This window comes from Ambystoma mexicanum, chromosome 13, assembly GCF_040938575.1.
Source record: "Ambystoma mexicanum isolate Mex_15411 chromosome 13, UKY_AmexF1_1, whole genome shotgun sequence".
Taxonomy (NCBI): domain Eukaryota; kingdom Metazoa; phylum Chordata; class Amphibia; order Caudata; family Ambystomatidae; genus Ambystoma; species Ambystoma mexicanum.
In genome coordinates, this window is record NC_090938.1 from 445,414,974 (window position 1) to 445,439,236 (window position 24,263).

The 24,263-nt window shown below is 45.4% G+C and overlaps 1 protein-coding gene across 1 annotated transcript in view; it reads left to right on the forward strand.

The window, feature by feature from the left end:
- Nucleotides 1-24,263, forward strand: part of LOC138521324 (mucin-13-like) — a 757,642-nt gene that overhangs the window by 311,159 nt on the left and 422,220 nt on the right. The window contains exon 4 of the mRNA XM_069634079.1: nt 23,165-23,274. Coding sequence (XP_069490180.1) covers nt 23,165-23,274 — 110 coding nt within the window. The remainder of the gene's footprint in view (nt 1-23,164; nt 23,275-24,263) is intronic.

The window sequence follows — 24,263 nt, forward strand, 5'->3', positions numbered from 1 at the left end:
CTCTTCAGGACCCATAAGCCTGCAGACTAAAGAGATCCAACTTTCCATAAACCATAATCAAGAGCGGATTACATTCGACATCATTAAGTCAGCCCATTACCCCATGGTTTTGGGTATGCCCTGGTTACAAAAGCACAATCCGTATATCAATTGGACAGCAGGATCATTATTCCTGGGCTCAGAGTTCTGTATGTCCCACGGTCTATCCCTGGATCCCTCCTCGGTAACTCCTAAAGAACTACCAAGAGACCAAGAAAAACCACTCATGGTTTCCAATGTCATACAAGTTCCAGAGGCCTATCAGGGATATGCTGATGTATTTTCTACTGCCATTGTCCAGGCCTTACCCCCTCACAGGCCCGAAGACTGTGCCATAGATACGGATCCCTCAGCTGTAATTCCTTTCAGCAGAATGTTCATTCTTTCCGAACCCGAGGAAAAGGCCCTTCGGGAATACCTAGACACTAATATTGAAAACGGCACCATAAGACCCTCGAAATCTCCAGCGGGTGCTTCATTGTTCTTTGTTCCAAAGAAGGATACCAAGGAACTCAGACCTTGCCTCGACTATAGAGGCTTAAATCAATGCACCCTCAAGGATCGGTACCCACTGCCCCTGATCTCGGATATCCTGGAAGCTGTGAGAGGAGCCGTAATATTCACCAAATTGGATCTCAGGGGTGCCTACCATTTGATCCGTATCTGGGAAAGAGACGAGTGGAAGACCGCCATTAGAACACCCTTTGGTCACTACGAGTACCTGGTCATGCCCTTTGGACTAGCCAATGCCCCAGCAGTATTCCAACGTTTTATGGATAGGGTGTTCTCTGATATGTTCTTTCTCTTCGTCATTGTCTATCTGGACGACATATTGATTTTTTCCAAAGACCCTCTGAAGCATGAAGGACATGTTAAGGCAGTTCTACAAAGACTCCGGGAACATCACCTCTTAGCCAAGCCTGAAAAATGTTTGTTTCACGTTACCTCTGTGCACTATCTGGGATTTATCCTTAGTCCAGAGGGGATTGGCATGGACCCTTCAAAAATAAAGGCCATTCTCGCCTGGCCTACTCCCACGTCTGTGAAACAAATCCAATCCTTCCTAGGACTAGCCAATTTCTACCGGAAGTTCATAGCCACCTTTTCTGAGATTGTACAACCCATAGTGGCTCTGCTAAAGAAGGACACCCCATTTGTCTAGTCAACATTACAAGAAACTGCATTTCAGCGTTTAAAGACTGAGTTCACACAAGCTCCCATTTTGGCTCAACCTGATACAAGTCGACCCTTTTTGGTGGAAACGAATGCCTCTATTTACGCTATAGGAGCAGTGTTGAAGCAGAAGATGGAGGACGATTTGGAACACCCCGTTGCTTATCTGTCAAGAACCTTAACTCCTAGTGAAACGCACTACTCCGTCCTAGAAAAGGAACTCTTAGCCATTCGCCAAGCCTTCACTGAATGGCGACACCTACTTCTGGGAGCCAGACATCCTGTCCAAGTCCGTACTGATCATCGAAACCTTCAGATTCTACAGTCGCTGGAGTGCAGGAACAGTCGTCAGGCACGTTGGGCCTACTTTTTTGCCCAGTATAAGTTCCACATTAGCCATGTCCCTGGATCACAGAACCTGATCGCTGACGCCTTGTCTCGCCATCCTGACTACGTGACCACTGAAGATAAGGCATTTCCTAAAATGTTCTCTCCCACGATCTTCGTAGCCCAAGCAGTTGATCTCCTGGAAGAAGTCCGATCGCAAACTCAATCCTCGGAATTATGGAAGGACATTTCAACACGAAATCTCTGGAAATTAAGAGCCAAGGAAGGCTACTTATTCAAGGACAATGCACTACTCATTCCTACACGGAGGTTACAGCAAAAAATAATAAACCTTTGTCATGACACACTCCATTCCGGGCAACGAGGTATCACCAACACCCTCCATCTTATACAGAGACAGTTCTGGTGGCCTAAAATGAAGTCTGACGTACAGCAATACATCCAGGCTTGTATAGCCTGTGCCCAAAATAAACATGATAACAAAAGACCGGCGGGTCTTCTTCTGCAGCCCACTCTACCCTCTAAACCATGGAAATCATCGCTACAGACTTCATAGTGGAGTTACCACCTTCCCGAGGATATACTACCATCATGGTCACCATAGATTTGTTTACCCATATGGCCCATTTTATGCCACTGATGAAACTACCCTCCTCTTCAGAGCTAGCTGGAATATTTCTGGAACACATATTCCGACTACATGGGCTTCCTTCCAAGATCATATCTGACAGCGGTCCACAATACATTTCACAATTCTGGAAACACCTCTGTCGGGTACTAGGAATCCAACGTGCCCTCTCTTCAGGATATCACCCCCAAACCAACGGATCCACAGAACGTGCAAATCAGACCCTGGAACAATATCTCCGATGTTTCGCCACCAAGGTCCAGGATGACTGGTCTCTCCTGATACCCGTTGCGGAATTCGCTTACAACAACTCTGAACACTCAGTGCTACAGACCAGCCCCTTTTATTGTAGCCAGGGGTTCCATCCATCGGTCTTACCCTTGGTTCTTCCTTACCCTACACCAGTACCTACTGTTGACTCCTGGATCGAAACTCTTATCAACATTCACTGGGAGGCTAAAGAACACTTAGAGAAAGCCAGATCACAAACTAAGAGGTATGCGGATTCCAAGAGAAGACCAGGTCCTTCCTATACGGTCGGTGACCGAGTGTGGTTGTCATCAAAACTACTTCCCTGGCACTTACGACCAAACAAACTGGCACCCCCCTACTATGGTCCATTTCCCATCAAGGTGATTATCAATCCTGTCTCATATCGAATCAAGCTACCTGACTCCTGGAAAAGAATTCATCCAGTTTTTCACACATCCCTATTGAAACCCTAGATCCAATCCTCTTGAAAATCCAGTAGACCACCTCCTCTACTGGTTGACAACCAACTGGAATATGAGGTGTCCCGGATTTGTGACTCCAGGTATAAGCGGGGCCATCTTCAATACCTAGCGGAGTGGAAAGGATATCCACTTAGCGAAAGGACCTGGGAACCTATTTCAAATATCAAGGCTCCTCGGTTGCTCAGAAGATTTCACCTAATACACCCGGGCAAACCTGGAGGGAAAGGCCTTCGGAGGAGGCATGCTGTCATGAACTTCAGATCACGCCCCTTTTGGACCTCCTGGTCCTTGTCTCAACGGGGCTTACATTCAGTACTACTTCCAACATGGCCGTTCAGAGCTGTAGCCCCTGCTCGCTCCATGCGCCGAGCGAGGCGTGATCTATTTATAGACCACATCTTCCGTGGCTGCGCGCATCTCAATGCTATTGCAGAGTAGCCCAGACGTGTGTTCGTAGCTCGCGGTATTGTTTCCTTATCCCAGTGCTATTACTCACTCCTGTCCCTTTCCCCCTTCCTTGTTCTGGGCATTTCTAGCCTTTTCAGTCTCCCGGATTCCTGGACTCCGCGATCCCGGAACTAAACGCAACCTGGAATCAGACGAGACTCGAGCAGCGCTGTTCAAGACCAGGAGCGTTCGCAAGAAGGCAGCGATCGAAGGCACCGGCAAACACCGGACCCAGGTGAGAAGGGGGGGAACTCCTTCACACACACATTTTGCCATGAACGCCTTCCATGTGTGGTTTGTCCATTTTTGGGTCCTACTCTCTTAGCCCAGCATCTGATGCCCAGGCTCGTGCGTCATCTTTTATTTTCTCTCCATCTCTTCGAGAGGGGCAATCGTTTCGCCATGCTTCCGCTGACCTTATATCGCTCCCTCTCTCTGATTCAGAATTACGCGTTCCACTCTGTTTGGTTGGGAGCAGCATAGAGATCTACGAGAGAGAGACACAGAGAGTGACAGGCAGGGAACAGTGGGAGGGAGAGACATACACAACAGAGAGAGAGAGAGAGACATGCAGACAAGAGAGGGAGAGAGAGACATACACAACAGAGAGAGAGAGAGATAGAGAGACATGCAGACAGCAGAGGGAGAGAGAGACATACACAACACAGAGAGAGAAAGAGCGAGAGACATGTAGACAACAGAGGGAGAGAGAGACATACACAAGAGAGAGAGAGAGAGACAGAGAGAGAGATGCTGACAACAGACAGAGAGACAGGGACAGGCAAACAACAGAGGGAGAGAGAGACATACACACAACAGAGAGAGAGAGAGGGACAGAGAGACGGAGACAGGCAGACAACAGTGGGAAAGAGAGAAACACAACGGGAGAGAGAAAAAGAGAGAGAGACACACATGAAGACAACAGAGAGAGACATACACAATAGAGACACAGAGAGACAGAGACAGGCAGACAACAGTGGGAAAGAGAGAGACACACAACAGAGAGCGAGAAACAGAGCGAGAGAGAGACATGCAGACACCAAGTGAGACATAGAGAGAGAGAGACAAAGAGACAGGGGGAGCGAGAGAGAAAACAACAGAAACAGAGATAAATAAACAGACTGACAACAGAGGGGGAGAAAGCGAGAGACAGAGACAGGCAGACTACAGTGGGAGAGAGAGAGATGCACACAACAGAGAGAGAGACAGGGAGAGAGAGCGAGAGAGACACACACACATGAAGACAACAGAGAGAGACATACACAATAGAGAGACAGGCATACAACAGTGTGAAAGAGAGAGACACACAACGGAGAGAGTAACAGAGAAAGAGACATGCGGACAACAGAGTGAGACAGAGAGAGAGGGACAAAGAGACAGAGGGAGCGAGAGAGAGAACAACAGAGACAGATATAAATAAACAGACTGACAACAGAGGGGAAGAAAGACAGAGACAGAGACAGGCAGACTACAGTGGGAGAGACACGCACCCAACAGAGAGAGAGACACACAAAGAGACATGCAGACAACCGAGGGAAAGAGAGAGACACACAACAGAGAGAGAGACAGAGAGGGAGAGACATGCAGACAACAGAGAGGCAGACATAGAGGGAGACCGAGAGACAGAGGGAGCAAGAGAGAGGACCACAGAGAGAGACAGAAAGAGACAGACAACAGAGGGGGAGAGAGGAAGAGACAGAGAGAGAGACGCAGACAACAGAAGGAGAGAGAGAACGAGAGGGAAAGAGAACGAGAGAGAGAGAGAGAGAGAGAGAGAGAGAGAGAGAGAGAGAGAGAGAGAGAGAGAGAGAGAGAGAGAGAGAGAGAGAGAGAGAGAGAGAGAGAGAGAGAGATGGGACTGGACCAGGGAAACAGACCTAAACTGGGGCAATGAAAGAAAGAGAGAGCACTGCTTTGGCTGTAAATGGAGCAACAGACATTATTGGAAGGCTATCGTGTTGAAATATCCTTGCCTCTCTCCAATTGGAGGGGGGATTAACAGGAATGTGTAGTTCTTTGTGTTCGAGGAGACGCTGTTAGTGGATATGGGATCAAAGCGTGGATGTGCAGCCCAATTTGCACACATAAATCTTATGAAACAAGGTTCTCGGGCGGGTAGCGGTGCCAACCTGAACAGTACTGAATGGAAAAGCTTTGGATTAATGATAACTACTTGACACAGATCTGGGCAGCCTCGCAGCGTGTTCAACCTCCTCTGTTATTAATGAAGGAAATAACCAAATGAGGATCATGCTTATTTCTACCCTAAAAGTTGCAGTCCAGACCAATCCGTCCCTCACATCCCTTCTGCACAAGACCAGCGGTGCTTAAGAGTTATTTAAAGCCTTCCTTCCATGTATATTGTTTTGTTTTTTGTTATTTCCAAAGTGAAGGAATGGGTCTGAGATGTGCATCCCTTGCTCATTGTGCTGGAGAATGAAGCTGCCTCTCACTAATGAGGCCCAACAAGGCTGGCACGCCTGTGGGAGGGTGTTTTGGTCCCCATGCGGGCAGGATTACTATGAAAAGCTCCTATTTGCTGCAAAATTATATGATATGATAGGTTATTTATAAGGCGCTTAATACCCAGAGGTTTCTAAGCATGGACCCGGGGATCGAACCTGTGTTGCACTGTGCCGTCTTCCTTCCAAGGTGAGCATGTTGCCCCTGAGCTATCCTCCCAAGAAGGCTGTCCAGATTAACACCAGGGTTTGTAATTAATTCAAAGCTTGGAATCCACCACTCTTTGACTTGAATTGTCTCTCATTGGGGTGGTCTGCTGATTTATGTAGTGTTAAATGCATTTGCACATCCGTCAACTGGACATCCAATCTCCCAATAGTGTAGCACTTGACTTGATACTAAGGCATAGCCAAAGAGGCACAGTGATCCATGTGTGTATGTTATGCTATATAGCATCTGTAAAGCGCCCAATGCCATTATAATTATAATGGTTCTATTACAACGCGCTTAATAGCAACGAGTGGTTTCTAAGCCTGGGATCGAGATTCGAACCTGTGTTGCGCTGCGTTGTCTTGCTTCCAAAACAAACGCGTTGCCCCTGAGCTATCCTGCCTTCCATTGGAAGGGCCTCAAAGCACTATGGGGTGAGCATCCTTGGAGGACCGAAGTCCGAGGAATAAGAATTGAAGGAGGATTTTTTAGAATGCGTGTGTACATTTTAGCCCGCACAGAAGTAGGGAGGAGCCGCTAAGTCCCTGGTAGCGACCCGTGGAGATGTGTCTAGTGGATGGGGGCTGTGATAGACTGTCAGGAGAGTAGGCAAGTCAAGGAGACTGATTATGTGCTCAGCTGGACCGAATTCTTTTTGTGGGACTCAGCTGCATTCGAATGGCAGAGGTGATTTGCGTGGTGCAGTCGAGTAGTGTCTGTATAATAATCCCTTTGCTAGATCTGCTTATGAAGTCTGATGGAGGAAGAATGCAATTGCTGTTCTAGAAATACCAAAGAAGTACTGTAGCACACCTGTGTCATATAATAATTAGAGGAGTCTCTAACATGTAGGTTAGGTATGCAACATGCTGATAGAGGCTCTGGGCCCGGAGGAACAGGTGAGTGAAGGGTGCACTCCAGGTTCTGCAAAAGCGCTACAAGGAGAACACAAAGTTGCAAGTTGAACTCAGTCGGGAACTGCCATGTGCCCTTCGCTCTCCAAGATAATGTTTTGCTTGGGGGTACCAGACTACAAAGGGACAGCAAGGGAGCTAGTCCATCCTCCAGAGGTATTCTGCTCTGCTGGCTATTCCTTCTCCTCCTACTGAGGGATAACTGCTAAAAGCAATTGAGGAATGTTGCTTCCCAACCACCTAACTCTGCAACTAAAAGGACCAGAATGCAGAGCACTTATGGGAGTGCTACATGCCATCAAGACCTGAAACTAGCTTCCTGTTGAGAACATAGGCTTGCAAGCACTTGAAGGAGAACAATGCAGATGTTCAGGCAGAACTTAGATGGGAACTGTAGTTAGCCCTTCACTCACCAAGACAATCTCATAGATGGAGTTGATTGGTGAGACGTGGGACACGGCATCTCGAGATGGGTTAGGATTTTGACAGGGCCAACAGGAGGGGAAAACAGCTGAGCCAAGAAGTGATTTTTCAGCTATCCATGTCTTAATATAAATTATGTTTCCAGAGTGTTGGAGCATCTCGTAGGCATGGGACGGTGGGAAGTGGCCATGAGTTCTTCGCTCACCCTTCCCAGAGTATGGTCTTGGTTAATTGTATTGCACAATTTTCCTACACTTTTGAGGGAGACTCTTCGCATGATCACGAACTATCATCCCCAGAAAACATTTGGGAAGCTTGTACCTGTAGAAACATCAGTAAAGGAGACCTCCTAAGAACTTTAAGTTATTCGGCATGAATTCTGAAATCATGCTGATACTGGAACAGCTCTTTACTCCCTTGCGGAAAAGCAAGACTACCAGGCGGCATCAAAAGAAGGCCTGTATGTCTGTCGAACCTAACATTTTAGTGAGAAAAGATCAAAACTTGAGCAGGGCCCTATTAAGAGAAAAGCCAATGCAATACAACAAATAGTGGCTCGGCACAAGAGTTGAATTCAAGAGAAACGATGGCGGGATTGATTATCGCCATTGAAGCAAAGTAGTCCATGATCCTTTGGTGGTTGCATGTCAAGTCTCTGGCCTTCGCTTTGAAGCCTGCCCATGATATGCAGGTTTACCAGGGGGCCTTGCATCTATCCTGTGCTTTTCAAAGGCACCTCTGGAGGAAGTTGTAATTGTCCACCGCCAGTAAAGATTGGGGAACTGTTGTCCGGGCCTTCGGGACCCCTCATCTGCTGAAGGGTGTGATCTCTGTGCTAGCAGGGATCCATACATTCTTAAGTGCTCCATTGAAAGCGATGGTCAGCTTGTATTGGGTGTGGGCACGCGCTCCAAATACACTGCACGCGCTCCATTGACTGCCCAAGCCTCCCGAGGCAAGGCAATTATTCACACTGGACAGCCTGGATTATAAAGCCTTTCTTTTAAGGCCAACCAAGCTACTTGCCTAGTATACTTAAAATCTCGGCTGGTTTACGAACTTCTAGAAACCGTCAGATCCCTGACTAGAAACCCCGCGCTTCAGGGAAACCTGGTGCCTGAAGCTATCTTTCATGGGGCCACAACAGTGCTTGGAAATTCCCCACCCTGCCCAGCGTATCACACCTGTTAACATACATGCCAACATAAGCCATTCCATTCGGGTTGACACGTGTCCAGTCTTTGGTTTAACTTTCCAACCTGGGACTTGTAGTCCTGGATTGCCCCATTATTAACCTAGGGCTTCAAATCCCAGAATTAACAGTTAAAACCAAGACTGGATTGGTGTCTCCCGAAAGGAATGGATAATGTTGCCATTTATGCCTTAAACTTGTCTTTTGACAAGTGTTGAAAGATGACCCTTTTTACTGTACAGCATCAGATTGGTCTATGTTTTGTCCTGCTGTCAAATTCAGTGTTTTTGTTTTTGATGTGATTTTCCACTTAAACTCTAACACAAGGCTAAAGGAATATGCTTATACAGTAAAGAGCATTTACCATGAATTAATGTTTCACCTTATATTACAATGTTTGATTATGACTGGTTATTTATAACGCGCTTAATACCCAGAGGTTTCTAAGCACGGACCCGGGGTTCGAACCCGTGTTGCTCTGCGTCATCTGTGTCCAAGAAGAGCGCGTTGCCCCTGAGCTATCCTCCCGAGACCCTCCCTTCAGTTGCCTTATGGCCTTCCCTTGTTTCAATGCACTTCAGCAGTTACTAGTGAATTGATGTTAAATCCTTTTCTACCTCTAAATGTGTAGGCTAGTGCTGCATGCCCCTCGATTTCCTAATGCTCATCCTATATATATCAGGGGACTGCAGCATTTGGCTCGCAAGATGTATTGGACTACAACTCCCATCAGCCCTAACCAGCATTGCTAACAGTGGGCAATTATGGGGGGTGCAGTCCAAAACATTGGGAGATCCAAGGTCGCAGACTACTGCGCTATATGAACCATTTGGGCATGCAGACATTGTATGCTGCAATTCTAGACAAATATACACCTTCCTCCAAAAACAAAGGCTCATTTCATTGTGACGCCTACTTACTGCAGACAGTACTTTCTGGGACCCCTCTGCTGTGACTACCCCATGCGAGCCCAACTCATAATTAGGTGGTATTTTAAAAACCAGTGGTGTTTATTTATTTAATTTATTTATAACATTTGCGCAACGACCAGACCTGGAGGTATCGCAGCATTTCTACAGTAAAGGAAGGAAAAAAGGTGAGCCACTAATCATATTTGTTAAACGGACAAGTTTTTAGACGTGCTTTGAAGGTCGGGTAAGATTGGTCGTTTCTGATGTGTGGCGTGCGAAAGTTCCAGAGAGGGCGCCATGACGCAGAAGCTTGCGTTTCCAGCTCTCTTGCTTTTGTACCTCGGGATGAGCAGGGAGAGGTTAGCATAGGGTGACCAGACGTCCCGGTTTTGCGGGGACTGTCCTGGTTTTTGGTGCTCTGTCCTCCTTTCTCAAGATTATGTTTCCATTGGAAACTGCAGCGGTCCCGGTTTTTGGTAGTCGGTCTTACTGACAGGCAGGAATGCACAATCTGACACAGAAGAAATTCTGCATTTTACAATTTAAGATAGTGTTCGTTTGTGATAAATGAATTATAATATGTGTTATTTGAACAGTAACACCTAAACCCCCTTCTCCTCCAACCACTACTGAAGTGTAGTGCTTTGACAGCAACTTTCAAGAGTTAGTCCTATTTTTATGTTAGTGGCCCTGTCCCGGTTTTTTACTTTTTAAATCTGGTCACCCTAGGTTGGCATCTACAATAGCACGTTCTTACCGTTAGCACCAAAGGCCCTATATACATCGCTGTTTTATTTAGTTGTGTTACGCTGCTGGCGCGCTCCTTAAATTCAGAAGGCTGACACGTCCACACAAACGCTGCGATAAGGAAGGAAGAAAGGGTTCACAGAAGCGTTTTATGATGACGCAACGCCCTAGGAAAATGCTCTGTGAATCAGGCCCATCGTGTGACAAATGACTGTTTTCGCCTGGATTAACTGTTGACTGAGCTGTGGAAAGGGCCTGTGGTGGGGCAGCTTCGGTTAAGCGTCGGTTACTGATTTACCTCCGTGTGGCGCATTCCTCCCCGGTTGCCATGGTTAGAAATTCCCCAGCTTCCCGTTTTCTCGAGCGCCCTCTCATTTGGGATGGACATTCATAACGCTGTGCGGTGAATTAGGTTAACGCGCTTCCCTGGGTGGGGCCACTTTCTACAAAACGCTTCATTCTTCTCAAATCCGGCTCCAGCTTCGCTGAGCAGTTCTGTCAGCAGGCGCTTAAGGGCGATTAGCTCCTATGTCTGTAAGCGATGCCCGCATGTGGCTTGGGGGCTTATTATGAACCCCTCGCGGTGTGTAAGGACAGACAGGACATCTATTGATTTTGGTAAGTTTATAGGGAAAGATCGGTTCTGTTCAGGAGGGCCCTCTAGCAGCAAAGTGGCTTCACGTCCATTCAGTTTTCACGTTCAGAATTATGGGTCCATATTTGTAATGGGAAATGGGGGACTACAAGTCCCAGAATGCTAGGTGCTGTTGGCGAAAAAGCGAGGACTGTCGTTAGGTATCAGAGCTTGTGCATGGTTGGTCTTGCAGGGCATTTTAGCCGCATCGGTCGTCAAGCAGAATGTATTTATTTATTTATTATATTTTAGCGTGTAAAGAGCAGTCCAAGTTCGAGAGCAGGGTGTGGGTAGCCAGCGTTTGGGCTGGCATCTTTTAACAGGAGCGCAGTACTGTGAGTTGAGGTCTGATATGAAGCCATTCAGATTAGCCTTGATCGGGTGTTTTGGAAAAAGTAATGTTTTGAGAGATTTGGGAAATTGGAGAAGTGTGGGGGCATTCCGAGCCGATCCCGCGATCGAGTGCCAGAGGGTGGGTGAGTGACTAGAGAAGTATTGGCAAAGAACAGAACATCAAAGTACTAAATGGAGTGGAAGAGGATCCAAAAACTAGCCAATGGGTTGGTGACTTACTTCCTAGCAGATTTCGTGTCCCATTAAAAAGGAGAGCTCTCATGGTTTTCCGCATGGATATACGCAAGTGGGTCCAGACAGAGCCCTCACTTTTCCCCTTGCGCAATAAGGCCACCCCATCCTTTTTTGTCTGGGAATTTTGGGTCCTTGTAGGTTCCCTAAATTTAAAATGGGGGCGGGGGACTACATGTCCCAGAAGTCAATGTTGAAAACAGGACTAGATAGCCTTCTCAATCATGGCAAAGGGAAACTTGAGAGCTCAGTCAACCAGTATTGATTTTATTTTTTTCATGCCAGGGCTTGTATTTTAACTTTTACATTTTGAATTCCGAACTATAAGTCAAAGAAGTGAAAGACACAAAGTAGGACTGGGTGGCCTACTCACCACGGCAGACAGCATGATCTCTGACGAGGCACACTTGTGTATTTCCGGTTCTGCATTAACCCGGGAAGCCACTTTCTAGCCATATGCTGAAAGTGCACACATCATGTGCATAAGGTCCAAACATCCCATGTGTTGAACATGAGGTTGCCATGAGTTCAGGCCAATGCGTATGTTGTGAGGAGTGTGAAGATCCGATTGGTGGGATACCACCTCTCACTAGTGAGGGGCTGGGGGGGGGGGTTCCTCCAGGATGCTTTGCTTGGGTGTTTCTGCAGTGCCTCGTACCCCTTGAATACGTAGAAACATTCTCAGGGCCAGGGTTGAGTGTTACTTGGAAGCGCCATGTTGGCATTCCTTTCACACGCCATTACCTCTCGCCGCAGTTCATATTGTGCTTTAGACATAGGCGGTGCAAATGGCCTCCGCATGCCTCCTCAGGTGTCCAATGCATGTACTTATCAGTGACGGTGTCTGGCGCGCGCTCTGGCGAGGGTGGAGGGACCCCCCTTCCGCAGTCCCTACCTGGCCCCTGTTATAGCTCTAAAACTGAAGTTCTGTGAGTGGTGCCGCTTAGGGAAACTCTCACATAGGGCGGGCCTCGGTGGGTTTGCCCCATGAATGCTCATATCCTGGGGGATTGCTGTGAGTGGAGAGGGGGCTTGAGGCATTGGGTCTTGGAAATTGGCACACTCTCAGGTCACCCCTGGTCCCTCTTAGAATTCCCTGTCGGGCATTTTCTAGTAACAGTTCTACCCGTGGCTTTATTTTTGGGCCAATGAGTGGTGAATTGTGTATTTGAAAGAAAATTAGGTGGTCAACATTGGTCAAAACTATCAGCTGCCCAGTGCCCCAGCTTATCAGATTGGCCCATACATCTGGCCCTGGGTTGCCATTCGGACATTGGCCTATTGCCCTCTATGCTAATCCAAGACTGCTGTCTGCCTGCTTCCACCATGCTTTCCCTGTGGTGGAGGCAGCGAGGGGAGCCCAGAGCGCATGCGGCCTGTACACACCTTACTATGAGACTCTCTCTCTTGGCCAGTTCTGTGCTCTGCTGACGGGGATCTATGGCTGCACCTGCACGGGTGATGAGGAGCAACATTCCAGCAGTCTCAACAAGAGCAGTGAGTGAGTGACTGGGTCACTGGGTGATTGGGTGACCGTGATCCAAGTGAGTGAGCGGACCACTTAACGAGCGACTTAGTGGCGTGACTGATTTAGTGAGCTAAATGGTTGGGTGAAATGAGGGATCCGAGTGAGTGCCCCAGTCAAAGAGTAACTTAGTGACCCTAGTTACTTAGGGACCTGAGTGAGTGACAGGGTCACTGAGTGATGGGATGACTCAGTTAATGTGTGGCTTGATGACCCAAGTGGCTTAGTGACCTAAGTGAGTGACTGGGTCACTCAGTGAAATGAGTGATGCAAGTGAGCGAGTGGCGTGAGTTATTTAGTGAACTGAGTGAGTGAGTGACGGAGTGAAATGAGGGATCCAAGTGAGTGAGTGCCCCAGTTAATGAGTAACTTAGTGATCTGAGTGAGTGACTGGATCACTGAGTGATTGGGTAACTCTGAGAAATGAGTGATCCAAGTGAGTGCTCCAGTTAATGCGTGACTTTGTGACCCAGGTGACTTAGTGACCTGAGTGAGTGACCAGGTCACTGAGTAATAGGCTGACTCAGTGAAATGAGTGATCCAAGTGAGTGAGTGGACCAGTTAACAAGCGACTTAGTGGCATGAGTTATTTAGCGAGCTGAGTGAGTAATTGAGTGAAATGAGGGATCCAAGTGAGTGAGTGCCCCAGTCAATGAGTAACTTAGTGACCCTAGTTACTTAGTGACCTGCATGAGTGACTGGGGCACAGAGTGATTGGATGACTCAGTGCAATTAGTGATCCAAGTGAGTGAGTGCCCCAGTTAATGAGTGGCTTAGTGACCCAAGTTACTTAGTGCCCTTAGTGAGTGACTGGGTCACTGAGTGATTGGCTGACTCAGTGAAATTAGTGATCCAATTGAGTGAGTGGACCAGTTGACAAGCAACTTAGTGGCACGAGTGATTTAGGGAACTTAGTGAGTGATTGAGTGACTGAGTGAAATGAGGGATCCAAGTGAGTGAGTGCCCCAGTTAATGAGTGACTTAGTGACCCAAGTGACTTAGTGACCTGAGTGAGTGACTGGGTGTCAGAATCCAAGGTAGAACTCACCTTGTACCCGTAGTGTAGCAGCTGTTCTTTTTACCAATGTAACCCTCTGAACACACAAGGTAAATTACAGAGGGATCAATTAGTCAAAAGATGGGAACACCGCATGAAGACCAGGCACTGCAGAAGGGGAAAAAACAGAAATGATCACTTGAAAAGACTAGGCAATAAGTCAGGACAACAACAGTGGAACAAGAAGGTAACGCTAACCAGGAAATGTTCCTTATACCAGATAGATCTTCTTTAGCTTGATGACTGAACCAAGACGTGATCTATAATACATAGGAAGCCACATGAGCTAAGAATAAAGAGGAATTGGGAAAGAATGGAACCATGGCCAATACTTACCAATTTTTGGGTTGGAGAAATGTCTAGCTCACCAGACACCCAGTGTACCCTAACCCGACCGCACGAGGACGCCTGGACGGAGGATGGCAGTCTCTAGTCCACAACTATCCCGCCGGCACGAGGACACCTAACGACCTCAGAGCTATTTGATGACAATCTCAAGTTCAGGCCTCTTGGATAGTAGACTGGGTGTAGCACACTTCCCAAAAAAGATTTCAGTGGTGTTCAAAATCCAGTCTTCGAAGAATAAGCAGGAAGGCAAAATGTTCCCAGAAGAAAGCTTGGTTCGGTACACAGGTAAGCAGTCTGCGTGGAATCGGCAGGCCAGAGAAGTCCGGGGAAGCAGGCTTGTTCGATACACAGGTAAGCAGTCCGTGTTGAATCAGCAGGCAAGAGCAGTCCGGAGAGCAAGCTGGTTCGAGGCACAGGTAAGCAGTCCGCGTGGAATCGGCAGGCAAGAGCAGCCCGAAGAGCAAGCAGGTTCGGCACACGGGTAAGCAGTCAGAGTTGAATTCAATAGACAAAGAATACACAGAGGCTAGTCCGGGTTAACAGGTAAGGGCAAGACAAGGGTACGAGATCGAAACAGGTTTTCAAGAAAGCAGGACAAAATAACATGGAGAGGTGATTCATTCAAAATCAGAAGCGCCGATTCGAAGAACCCGGAAGTTTAAATATGTTGCCATGGAACCCACGTTCCTCCATTATCATTACGCTACGTATGAAGAGTGTAATGGCCGCCATAGTCGCCACGGCAACCCATGTCCGCTATTCCTAAGGAGAAGCTTATGGCGATGAGAGAAAGAAACGGCAGGCGAACGCCGATATAATGTAGTTTTTTTCTTTGTACCGTTTCTAGTCGGTTTCACTAATGATGGAACAGGAACATCGATGGGATCCTGACACTGGGTCTCTGAGTCACTGGCTGACTCAGTGAAATGAGTGATCCAAGTGGGTGAGTGCCCCAGTTAATGAGTGAGTTAGTGACCCAAGTGACTTAGTGACCTGAGTGAGGGACTGGGTCACTGAGTGATTGGGTGACTCAGTGAAATGAGTGATCCAAGTGAGTGAGTGCCCCATTTAATGAGTGACTTAGTGACCCAAGTGACTTAGTGACCTGAGTGAGTGACCGGGTCACTAAGGGATGACTCAGTGAAATGAGTGATCCAAGTGGGTGAGTGTACCAGTTAACGAGCGTCTTAGTGAGTGATTTAGCGAGCTTAGTGAGTGAGTGATTGAGTGGTTGAGTGAAATGAGGGATCCGAGTGAGAGTCCTAGTTAATGAGTGACTTGGTGAACTGAATGACATAGTGGCGTGAGTGAGTGACAGAATGAATGGGTGACTCAGTGAATAGGTGAGTGTCATGTGTGCAAGATCTGATGGAAGATGATTAATGTGCCAAACTACTGTGGAACAAGGGAAAGACACATTTGGAAAACATGCTCAGGTTCTGGGGCACATGTGACATTTGTAGCCCTGACTAAGTGCCACCTAAACCATCTCGGATGAAATGTAAGAAAGCAGGCGTGCCCCAGGCGAAGTACCTGAAGTACCTCTTTGCCTCTCACGCTGCTCCAGACCCTTGGATTTGTACTACCGTTGCTTACTGAACGTGTGTAAACCGCCATTAAACAGCTTAGTTTGCTGAGGCCCCGCCCCTTTGGGCAGCAAACAGTTAAATTCATCAGGCCACATGCACCAGGCGAAGTACCTGAAGTACCTCCTTGCCTCTTCGCCGCTGAGTTGCGGGGGCGCAGCATTAAGGGACTTCGGGTGCTTGTGTCTCGTGCTTTCAACGTGTTATGCAATTTTGCTTTGCCAAGCATACGCTGTTGCAGCCTCTGGCTGGTTCCCATTTGGTTCGAGGGGGAGGCATGTCGGCGTCTATTGGGCGTACGTGTGCTCCTACCCCCTTGTCATCTACCTCGGCTGCAAGCGTGGCCAGGAAATCGCTGAAATCAGACGGAAAAGTTCTTAAGGACGCGGACATTCGCGCCTTTTATAAAGGCATCACGGGGAGGCGCCTGGCAAACACCAAACTAACGACAATGCTGCAATCCTCCAAAGTGCCCGTGGACTCTCCTAAGAGCACTATAGCAACAACTTTGGAAACAGAATGAATGGGCACCAAATGTGAGCGCTCAAAACGGGCTCAGATATGTAAGTTGCCCTCTCTGTCGACATCTGTTGTGAGCAACATGAGTGAGTCTGTTTCTTCTGCTGATGTAAAAATGATACCTAATAACCCTTCGTTAACTGATAGCATTATGCTAAATGCTCTTCCTCCCACTGCTAAAGTAAATATAACTAAGGAAGTGGAAGATGGGTGTACACAGGATGTACCGGTAATTGATCTTGAGGCCAAAGGGTCTGGAATTTCTGGGCACACCTTACCTGACAATTTGTCAGCATCCCCAGTCCTCTTCGAAACACCTGAAGTCAATTGCACTAGTTCACCCATAAGTGTTTCCTTCATCCATCCCACCCTAAGGAGACCCACATCTCCGCTAAGTAAAAGGAGTACAACACAAGCAGGATCGCAAAACGAGTCGTTACTGGATTCAACATTGCAAGCCATGAATTTTGCTATACAAACACTAGGGAAATTATTTGAGACACTTGATAATAAACTAAGGAAACAGGCAGTGTTGTTAGACCATATGCACTCTTGGCAAGATACCATTGGGATGGTAATTGGTCCCAATTTACACGTGGCATGCACACCAAGACAAAAAAAGACACCCATGTTATCAGTTGCTGTGCAAACGTCTGTCATAATGCAGACAATAGACTCTGTTCTTCCCCATATTGAGGGTATCATTGTTGAAACTTTACCAAATGTGAGAGCTCTGTCCGGCACTGAACCCGCAAGCATTTCTGAAGCCCATCTAGCTGCCCCTATATCTACAACCATAAAAAAAAAGTGTATACCATTTTTACCCCTGGCAGTGGGAAAAGAAATAAAAACAATTCCAGTGGTGAGTGCACCTAAAACAGTGGCTAATTCGCGCTCCAAGCAATTTTTTAAGGCACTTGCACTTCCTAAGAAAAGCATTATTGTGGCATCACAAGCAATAAAGAAAAAATATAAACAACAGATGTATGCTAAAACTACTAGGTCTAATACTATGGCTAACACCACAGAGTGTGCCCCCCTGGATGCATTGATAAAGGAAGTGAACCAACATAATGTGTTAAATCAACAGAAATCAGGTGGGGGGTCCCATCAGGGCCCTCAACATGCCCATATCTAATCTGATAGCTATGAGAAATGAAGATGCCCTTGAGGCACACAGACATGAAATAAGAACAGCAGTTGATGCATATATGTCTGGCCATCGCCTGCAATTACCACCAAGGCTAGGTAAGGTGCCCAAGACAAGGTCATCCGCAACCAGTACAGTACTCACGCAGGATGCAAGGTCAGAGTCACATCAAAATTGCCCAAATAATATGAAATATCCACAAAACCGAGTGGGTGGTACACAAATAAATATGCTGTTAGATCAACCTCTCCATCTCTTTACCAGTAGGGGATGATAGAGACTCAATGGAAGGCTTGCTCAAGCCAACAGCATCTTTCTGCAATCGCAAGGTTTTGATATGGCATCTGAATTGATGGGTCTTGTAGAGATTGCTCTAAGAAAAATACAGGCGAAAACAAAAAATGGATTCACAGAGAGATAACAACAGTAATAATCAGGTACCTTTAGTTCCTATCACAAAGCCAGAGGGAAAAAAAAAGACTGGCACCTTACTCCCTAATTTTAGCTTGTAGACCAGCACCATCTAAGCAATATGACCTTAACAGAAGATCTGTCATGGCCGTATTTTCTGAAGTGGTGCAACTGGAAGATATCAACTCTGCTGACATTGAGTATGTGGAGTTTATGTGGGACGATAATCTAAATGTTGTAAGATTGTGGTAGAACCCTCGGGTGGTGCAAAATCTCATCTGGTCAACAAAAGCCCACCTTTATGATTTGGGTTTTGACTTAATAGCAGAGACACACTTACCAGTTCCATCCTCTGATAGCTCCCAAGTATATTTAGCCAAACAAATAGGGGGAATAGCTAATCGGGAGGGAAATCGGGCAATGGCAAGGATCAACAAATGCCAGTGTAAATGCTTGCAGGAATAACTTTAACTAGATCACGTGCACAGGCAGAATTTGACTTCCTTGTTGAGCTGGAATACTAGAGGCTTTACGCACCTCCTCAACAATGACCCAAATCAGATCGGGACGTTTGACCTAATTTATTTTACTGCAAGAGACCTGGCTCATAGACCCTCCAGTTTGGAATGGTTTTGATATTCGCCTCAATCCTGCCTATAGACCATATGCTGGCAGACCATCTTCGGCTTTAGTAACTGCCATAAAGATTTGAAAGGGATTGTCATCTGAACTATGGGCCTGTCCAAATAATCACATACTCTTGCTGAAGGTAATAGCTGAGGGAATTGGGTAGGCCGTCCTTAATATATATTGGAATGCGGCTGCTATAGGTGAGAATGTGTTTTCTGAGGATATAACAACATTACTTGATTTGTTTGCCCTAGATAATTCAGTCTCTCATTTAATACTAGCTGGACACTTGAATATCAATGCCTTGAAAAATAAAAACCCATTAAGTGGGGGAAGAGCATATAGATGGAACATGTTCACTAAATCTCGTAACCTATATATGCTAAATGGTCTCTTTAAAGAAGATATACCCCCAAGGGCAACCTGGCATAATGGTCAAATGAAATCGATCATCGATTATATTTATGTGAGTAATTCCTTGTTGCCCGTGGTCAAGAATTTTGTCATCTTTGATGCTAAGCAGAGTGATCACAATATCTTAGCAATGAAAGGGTGGCACAGTCATCTGAAAAAAGGTGATGATAATGGTCAGCATGAAGGGTGTCTACTTGTGAACCCTGGGCTCAACAGACTCTGTTGGTCGGAGGATGCTTTACAACAATTTAATCAACAGCTGGCAAATTCGATTCGCCAAAACCCCACTGATGTGAGTAATATGCGTATTCAGTATAGCAATACCATGCAACTGTTTCAGAACCCAACATTAAACACCCAAACAAAACATCGGCACAGATTTGATCAGGTGTTGAAATTAAGGAAAGCTGTGCATCATGCTGAATTGAGACATGCTCTTAGGCATCCTCTTGATATCAGGGTCCTACTTGTAAGAAAAATTAAAACGAAGTATGTCAATTGGTTAAAAATACATCGTGCAAAGCTGTACCAAAATGATGGCGCTGTTATGTTGAGTACCTTGGCCACAATGAACACTGCAAAAATGTGGAATATTATCAATCATGCTACTGGGTCCTCGCAAATCGCACTACAATTAATGCAGTTACTGAATAATCCTGGAAACGGCACTTTTTTGACTTATACTCAGTTCCCCAGGGGTCTAAAAGCTTTGACACTGCTGATTTGGACAGACGTTTTCATCTTGATTTTGATTACGAAGACATATTTTTATTAATTAAAACAGCATCCAATTCCAAAGCCGCTGGACCGATGGTCTGTCAAATCACACCCTAAAATTGCATCCTGAGTTGTCGGCATCTATATTATACACCATATTTTCAGCAATCAATATGATATGATAGTTTATTTATATAGCGCCTATACACAATGTGTTTCAAAGCGCTTCAAGGCAAGGGAGGGAACAAGGGAAAATACAATGATATTCTTACAGGCCATGAACAGTAAGGATGTGAAATTAACCATCGTACTCGGCCTGACGACATTTCAGATAGTGCAAGAGCTAAGACATAGATAAGGAAGGGAGGGGGAGAGTGGAAATGAAATGGAAACAGACAGGTGACTACCGTACTAGGCCTGACAACATTTCTGGTAGAGCTGGAGAAAAACAAAAGGTGAGGGAGAGGGGTGCAGAAAGGGAGGGGATGAACAAAACAAGGGACTATCATACTAAGCCTGACAACATTTCAGATAGTGCTGGAGGGGGCATGGGGAGGAAAAAAACAGTAATGGGAGGGTGGAGGAAACAGACGAGGTTGCTATCGTATTAGGTCCAGGGACAATTCTGATAGAGTAAGTGCATAGAAGAAAGTAAGGGGAGGAGGGGAGGAGATAGGAAAAGGGAGAGGGGAGGAGAGAACAGAGAGTAAGCAGTCAAAAAGAGTGGAGAAGCAAGAGAGGAGAGCGCATACAATTGCAGAAGTCAGTAGTAACACATAATGTTGCAAGCCAGGATACAAGATGAAGATGGGAACAGCATGATTCAGGGCCACCATGAGTACAAGATGCAAAGGAAGTCCAGCATGAGTGTTGAGAAAGAGTGACGCACCGTGAATGAATGAAGTCCATAAAAGTCAAATCCAGCATTGGCCACAAGACGGTGATGGTGAAACCAGAATGTATCACAAGAATGCAGAATGCAGAATGCAAAAGGCAGCACAAGCCCTCCCAAAGACATGGACAAACTCCATCACCGTACCAATTTTCAAGAAGGGTGATCGGCAAGCCCCTAGTAGCTATCGCCCAATCTCCCTTCTTGATGTACCAGGGAATATTTTTGGCCGATTGCTTTTTAAGAAATTCAATTTATGGACCATGCAAGAGCAATTAAGAGATAGTTATCAATCCAGCTTTGTATCTGGACTAGGGAAAATACCAAACATATTATGCTTAAATTTGATTAAAATGCAATACGCCGCTCGAGGACAGCCGATTTATGTAGCGTTCATTGATTTTCGGGCAGCGTTCAATTCCATTGATCGCGCATTACTCCACAAGAAACTCAAAAGGCATAATTGTCCAAACTCTCTAACTCATTTGATGCTACTGCATTCGAACACAACAATGCAGGTTCGCCTAACCTTTGAGGGCATCCTCTCGGCTGCTATCGTGACCATGAGAGGATTGAAACAGGGGTGCCTGTTGGCCTCAAGTTTATTTAACTTCTTCATATAGGAAATGGGAGAGATTTTTGCTAACATCTGTTGTGACCCCCCAAAATTGGGAAATAATAAAATCAGATTTCTTCTCTATGCAGATGATTTGGTACTACTGTCCCAAGTGCCTTATGGTTTACAGCAGATGTTAGACAATCTGGATCAGTATACGGTAGCTAACCACCTGAAAATAAATCCTACCAAATCACAAGTTCTAGTGTGCTATAACACTCTCAAACGCAGGAAAAGGACTTACGCTTGGACAATTCAGGGCAAGGCACTTGAAGTGGTGGAACAATATAAATTTCTAGGTTGCACTTTCACAAATTGCATTACACCAAAAGTAGAGAACTGGGAGCTGCAATGCAAATTGCAAGCTCTGACTTCTCAGACCAAGATTCTTTCCTCTAGATTCGGCAAATTTTCATTCAAGCATATACTCTCTTTTTTATCAAACGAAGGTAGTGCCAATACTCCTATATGGAGTTGAAGCCGGAAGTCCATGAAATCGAATATACTGGGACAAAATAGAGTCTAAATATTGGAGGAGAGTGTTACAACTTCCTAATTGTACCCTGCTTTCTATGATATGCTTAGAGTTGAGCTCTTTATCCCTGTATTCGCAGGTTCTGTGGAAAATGTGTGCGCTCTTGCAGAAGTATCTTTTGGGCCTTAATGCACCCAATGTACTATGCACAGTATTTGCTTTCAACTGCAACTGGATTTCCCAGTAAGTGGTGTGTACCACTATATGACGTGATGGCTGATGCTGCTGTAAGCATTGAGATGTTGGTGACTAATCCAGAACTTGCAAAAAAAAGATCTTTGAATGTGATTGGATAAGGAATTTAGCAGCGTGCCAAACATATAGGGACTTTGATGCTGCAGTATTTGGGTCGAAAAGACACAGAGTGATGGCTGAATATCTATTCAAATGTCCCTCGCCCCATATACGACGGCAATATATGAGGTTACGATGTAATTTATGGCATACCCGAGAAGTTCTACAGAGGAGAAATTTAATCAGGCCAAACTAAAATTATTGCCGATATTGTCTAAACAAACCACTAAAAGAAACTCTTCAACATCTCATTATTGCATGCCCTGGCTTAAACCCACTTCGTATAAAACTATTTCAAAATGTCTTCACATTATTCTCTGACAGAGAGGAGAGCATAATCTGGAAATTAATTTTTGCAAGCCCAAGATTGCCGTAAAATCTGCGATTGTGCATTTTCTTGAAGCGACTGTCCCAGATTATGAGTGCATAGAGTAAGTATCATTAAAGTCTAAAGAGACAATCTGTCATCAGGGAATTGAGAGCGTGACATCCAGCAAAAGAGATCTCGAATTTCTTTGTAAGGAGAGATTGAGCTAGACTAAATGTCATCTATCTTTTGCGTAAAATTGTTTTTGTGTGATTTATAAAATCACTGATGTCTATTATATATGACTCATTATATATGATTTATTTTTGGTTTAGTTATTTTTTCAGTTATGTTGATCTTTGCTCATGTGATATGTTGCAGAGAGAATGTACATTGTATACAAATATTTTAATCATGCATATGCAATTTTATTCAGTGTTCTTTTTATGTTGAAATGTTAAAGTTTTGAAACGTTGTTTTTAACAACTAACCAAATAAAATAAAAAAGAAAGCAGGTCTTTTGAGTCGGTGCCTTTTGGACTTCATGCTATTTTCTCATCATGCTTTTACAAGTTTTCAATATTTGCTCAATGTCTTGAGGTCTTTACTGGATCCTTTTGAATTATTGTAGGAGGAATGTATAAACACATGAACATGTTATGCTGCGTATTAGTGAAATTGAATTCAGAGTTGATCCATAAATGTTATTTTGCAGGAAAAACGTTCCCAGGAGTACTGCATATAAATTCAATGGAATACACAACTGATATGGCAAAGAAAGACTCCCCTGCCTTCCTCCGGGCTGCATCCGAAATTGAAAGTGTTGTAAGTAGTCTGTATGTTTACAGGTATACCTTTTGTATGTTATATGTTCCCTTATGTTATATGGCATTGAATACTGCCTTATGGCTACTTCCGGGCACTCGGGGACACTTGGACTATGGTTATGCACAAAACAAGAGCGAAATTCAGACGGTTACAGAGCACAGTGCCTTACAGGGTGAAAGGGGGAAGGTGATGAAGGAAATGGATAGTGGTTTGCACAGACGCACACCCCATTTATCTTGATATTAAGAAAGATCAACAATTAATCTGTTTCCCCACCTTTTGCAGCATATTGTCACTCTAGATGTGTTGGACTACAGCTCCCATCAGTCCTAGCCAATACAGTGAATGGTGATGGATCCTGGGTGTTGCGGTCAGGATCGGATTGGGGCATAAAACTGTCTCGGGCACTCATGAAAAAGTGGCCTGCAGTTGCAAATGGCAATTCATTCCTTTTTTGACAGACAGAGTAGTACCCAAGGGGGAGTTTTTTGATAAAAATGTGATGCAAACTGTGCATTTTAAAGAATATTTATTCAGTAACACTGGTCAAAACTACTAGCCGCACAGTGAAGTAACTTATCAAACAGGTCAACATTGACCAAATTAGTGGCCCTCTTTGACCATAAAAATGGTCCCACAGTAGCATTTTGGGTACGGGCATTGCCCTATTGCCCTATAGGCCAGTCCGAGCCTTTTGCAGTCCAACACATCTAAAGAACCACATGTCGATCGAGACAGGGCTCTACTTGTTCCACCAACCTAACCAAAGCTGCCCCAACTCAAACTGCTGTTGTAGGCCTTTTGAAATGTTGAGCACCGCCCCTCGTACCTCCCCAAAACGTGCCACCTGCAGTGAATGTTCAAAGAACTTAGCATAAATTTAGATTTACGTATAGTTATTTTTCCACTCAAGGCTATTTCACGTCTTTAATTGGCTGAAAAGTGGAGGTTTTACTTCAAATAAACTTGCCATGCTATACATCAGA